The following is a 4,666-nucleotide window of genomic DNA, read 5'->3' as shown; positions in this document are numbered from 1 at the left end:
GCGGTGCTTTGAAAAATCATCCTTGAAGACTACGAAATAGCGTGATCCACCAATAGAGTCTGTTTGCATCGGTCCACAAACATCAGCATGAATCAATCCTCCCGATTCTGTTGGTCTGTGTGGTTGTGAATGGAAAGTTTCTCGATGTTGCTTTCCATACATACATGCATCGCAAAACTCGTCGTCAACACTCACTTCAATTCTTCGTGTCTTCAGGATTCGTTTCACATGACTTTTTCCTTAGTGACCTAAACGCTCATGCCACAACTGCAATGTTTCAGTCGATGAAGCAACATGAATCTCCGCAGCTTCCTCTGGCACAAGAACTCTCATATTCAGAGCATACAGTCCTCTTGACGTTTGTGCCCCAGTCATTCGAACAGTTCCACCTCTGATAAACTCGCAGTTATGCTGATTTGCCTTGAACACGAAACCCTTTTCGATATTTTGACTAATCGAAAATAAATTCCTCCTAATTTCAGGTACGAACCACACGTCTTGCAAATAATTCTGATCATTGTTACCATGAATCTTCATTTCAACATTTATCGTCCCACTCCCATAGGCTAAGATCACTTCTTTATTCCCTACGATAACTTACTTCGGAGTATTGAAGGACTCATATGTTACGAAGTACTCTTTGTGACTCGTCATGTGTGCTGATGCTCCTGAGTCAGCAAACCATTCGTTCTCTCTTGGTAACTTTCCTGCTGTAGACACGAAGGCTTCACCTTCTCTTTTCCTGTCCTTGTGTGAATTTTTTTTTTGTCTTGTGTGGATTTTGTATTCTCGGCTTTTTTCTCTGGACATTCTCTTGTGAAATGTCCAACTTCGTGACATTTGTAGCATTTCAGGGACTTCTTATCAAACTTCTCAGTTTTCTTCTTGTTCCCAGCTTTAGCCATCAAAGCCTCGGTTTCATTACTTTTTGTGGGTAATCTCATTTCAATCAGTCGTAATCTCTCAGTTAATTTGTTCACTGTACGATCAGCCACTGGAATGGATTCCCAAACACTCTTGAATTCAAAATACTCTGATGGAAGAGTTGACATAATTCGACTGGTCAGTAATAACTCCGGCAATTCAGTATTACTGATTTTCTTCAATTCATCGTTCAGTTCACGAAAATTCCTCTCCAGTCGCCCAATACGCGTTGTTATATTCTCAGTATTCACTCTGTCGTTCGTGAAAAACTGCTCCATCAAACGATCAAAACGTTGACTTGAAATTTGTTCGTAGATAGAAGTCAGTTTGTCCCATATCAGTTTCGCCGAATCACATGTTGATGTTATATCAACATGTTATTGGTTGAGGCTCCCAACAATAATTAATTGAGCTAGAGTGTCGAGTTTATGATATTTCTTCAATTCTGTATTGTACTCAGCCGTTTAATCTGGCGTTGCTACAGCAGGCAGTTGGTCCGGCACTTTCACTGCACCCGTTACGACATCAAGAACTTCGTGGTGGCGTAGCAGCAACAACACTTGTCTCTTCCATCCCGTCCAGTTCACAGCACCCTCCAACTTCTCAATACGAGCTTTGAAATGAAGCGACGCCATCTCTCAATTCTCAGCTGACGTTACAGAATTTCAACGTGTTTTTGGTTTTTATTTATATTATTCCTTCCAGTTCAAACGAGCCCTGGGCCCATAACCTGTTGCGATTTTATATAAATCCGAGAACACAATAGATAATTATCAATAAATTGTATTTTGTTCAGTTGGAAAAATACATCTGTCAATTATAAAGAGTATCAAAAGACTCTTGAAAAAGTTGAAGGATATGGAATGAGTTCAGAGTCTTTGAGAAACAAGAAACACAATCAGACACTTTAATTTTCTCAACAGTGAGGAGCGTGAACGCCAAGCTGCTGCTACAGCAGAAGCAGAGCGCCAGCGACGGGCGAATGAACATGATCGCGGCCAAAATGGAGCAAATCGAGATGCGGATCTGAATAATACTAGTGTCACAATTAACGAAAGCACTTCTGCGACCGGCGCAGAATTTGTGCATTATCGCAGAGCAAGAGACACTTACGCTAATATCCCGGTTTTCAATGGAATACCAGATTCGCAAACTGATTTCCTCGATTTTGAGACCGCTGTTAAACGATGCTACCATAGGTATCTCCTCAAAATCCTGACTTTATCGCTGCAGTTTTAGATCGTTTACACCTGCCGGCTAAAGCGCATTTTGAATCGATTCCGATATATTCTGCAGATCAAATTCTAACTGTACTCAGAAAAAAATACCGCAAGCGATACAGTCAAGCGTATTTTGAAGAGAAAATTAATAACATGACGTTACAAAAATATGAGTAAGTCGATGATTTCGTTTTGCGTCTACAAAGGCTTGTTAAAAATGCTAAGAATGCTCTCAAGCTCCTCTATCCAAACCACCATGAGGTATTAATAGAACTGATTGAAGAACTAGCCATAAAAAGGCTGATGAAATTAGCTCCATCTGAATATCGCGTAGAATTGAAACGAGCAGGAGTAACGAAGCTCCAAGATGCGTTAGCTATTGTACAACCTTTGGTGGAAGAGGATAGCGGACCTGTAGTACCTCAGAAAACAAATGATTCTTATCGCAATGATCGTCGAACTGACCAATCTGACAGTCGCTCACGAGACGATCATGATGGACGTGTTGACGATCGAGACTCGAGAAATCGAGAACGATCTCATGACTGTGATAGGTGGCATTTGAGAGACAGATCGGTATGGTTCGATGACAGAGATTCGTTGAGAGAACGCGAGCGTCAGTTCTACGACGGTCCCAGCCAGCGACAATCTCATTACAAATCGAGGGGTCGTTACTATCGCGACCATCGCGATGGAGATAAGTACTCGACCGCTACGTCGTCACGAGAAGAATTGCGTTGCGATGATGAACGCTGTTGATGTGTGCACTGCCCAAATAATAAAAAGAGATCGTCGAAAACGGGAACGTTTTCGAGTGCCGGAGATAAGTAGCCTCGACGAGATGAAAATGATGATAGGGACCGTTACTCAGGTAAAAGAGGGTCATCGCGTGAAGATTCTAAGGGACGTCGAGATTCGCGTCGCGATAGAACGCTGGAAGGACGGACAAATCTCGGAATAAGTCTTTAAACGGGCAGGGCGCCCGCTCGCCAAAAGCGGGAGCGGGCGATACGATAGAGAAACAGACAGTATCTGTGGCGGAAATATTGCGCCGTATATAGGTACCAAGGTAACTCAATAGCGCAGGGGTATGTGTCCGGTCATTACCCTAGAATATCGCGATTTATATAATTACCGTGCAGACTTGATGATCGATACCGGGGGGGAAGCTAGTTTGATTTTCATTAATATCTTACACCCAGAACCTAGGATCGATCCGAATGAGAAGATATTTATTGTAGGAGTAGGTTCAAAAATAACGGAAACCTTGGGTACTCTCGCTATAAAACTGAGGGGAATTGTCCTCAAATTTCACGTATCGCCGGTGTCACCGGGCGGTTATCCAGGAATTATAGGGAGAGACTTCTTGTACCGAAATGGCTGTACCCTCTCTTATGATATGTATACTCTCTCACTTCATATTTCACCTTGTCGTCCTCTAGCGTTCACTGTGCAATTCCCCAAGTATTTGAAGCACCCGGAATCGACTGTTGCTTATACCGACGGAGATGGACCTATAGTTAAGATCGAGTCGTCCGCTTTAAATGGGAGATCGGGTTTATTTCTCTTGGATACGGGAGCAGTGATAACGATAATCTACAAGGACGACTTGAACACGGAGTTCACACCTTGCCAGCTACGTGCACTTGTTGGAGTATCAATGGACAGCGTACCGATACTGGGAACTGTATCCATCGATATCAACGGAATTTCAGTTACTGTTAATGATCAGTAACCACACAGGATGATAAGATGCAAATAAACAGACTGAATATAACTCGTACAAGGCACGACTGCCGAGCTCCGTTTATTCTACAAGACTAACTCTACATACATATCGGCTTGTTCGACTGGCCCGTTACCCCCTCCCTGTATACCAATCCCTTGTGTCCCTGGATCATCGTCCCCCGCACCGCCGCCAGTCGCCGAAGAGACTGCCTCTCCGGCTCCTGGAGGTGTCGGTCTAGAACCGCTGACGAATACTGAAGAATTCAGTGAAGAAGATCCGGGGGGAGAGGAAAATTATAACACTTCCGAAATAGAGACTACACTGGTGGAGACTGGGGAGGGGCTTACTTATCAACGCGATAACCTGGTACATTTCTTGGCTGCTGATTGCGTGATTAACAGCTCGGTCTCGAAACTTTTACAAGCAGTACATTATATCGACATGCGAGAACTTCGACGTTATGATCCTAAGATCGGTGAAGTTTTGGTCACGCCCGCGGGAAAATATAGAACGTTTACGGTTATCATCAAGTCGCACCACACTCAAAAACCATACATTCAAGACGTACTCTTAGGCCTGTCACGACTGCGCGAAGCTCTACAACATTATCGGGTCATTTCATCTCGAATAGCTACGGTTGGTGATGAAATCGGTAAATTAGATATGCGTCCTCTACTCGAGGAAGTCTTCGAAGGATTTCCGGTGCGAATAATTCTCTGCCACGGAAAAATAGAGTGTCCTAATGAGAATTTGCCTGCGGAAATAATTCGAGAGGCTCACGATAGTTTGGTAG

The 4,666-nt window shown here is 43.5% G+C and overlaps 1 protein-coding gene across 1 annotated transcript; it reads right to left on the bottom strand.

The window, feature by feature from the left end:
* Positions 1 to 650: 650 nt before the first annotated feature.
* On the bottom strand, positions 651 to 1,202 carry LOC107042150. The gene has a single exon (XM_015263058.1). It carries the CDS (start codon positions 1,200 to 1,202, stop codon positions 651 to 653), a length of 552 nt encoding a protein of 183 aa, XP_015118544.1.
* Between the last annotated feature and the right edge of the window lie 3,464 nt (positions 1,203 to 4,666).

Source organism: Diachasma alloeum, unplaced genomic scaffold (genome assembly GCF_001412515.2).
Source record: "Diachasma alloeum isolate Michigan unplaced genomic scaffold, Dall2.0 Dall_scaffold_00425, whole genome shotgun sequence".
In the NCBI taxonomy this organism is placed as follows: domain Eukaryota; kingdom Metazoa; phylum Arthropoda; class Insecta; order Hymenoptera; family Braconidae; genus Diachasma; species Diachasma alloeum.
This window is presented reverse-complemented; position numbering and strand designations above follow the sequence as displayed.

Bases quoted from the DNA above. Each gene is read 5' to 3' on its own strand.
- LOC107042150 (XM_015263058.1), bottom strand. From the start codon at position 1,202: ATGGAGCAGTTTTTCACGAACGACAGAGTGAATACTGAGAATATAACA.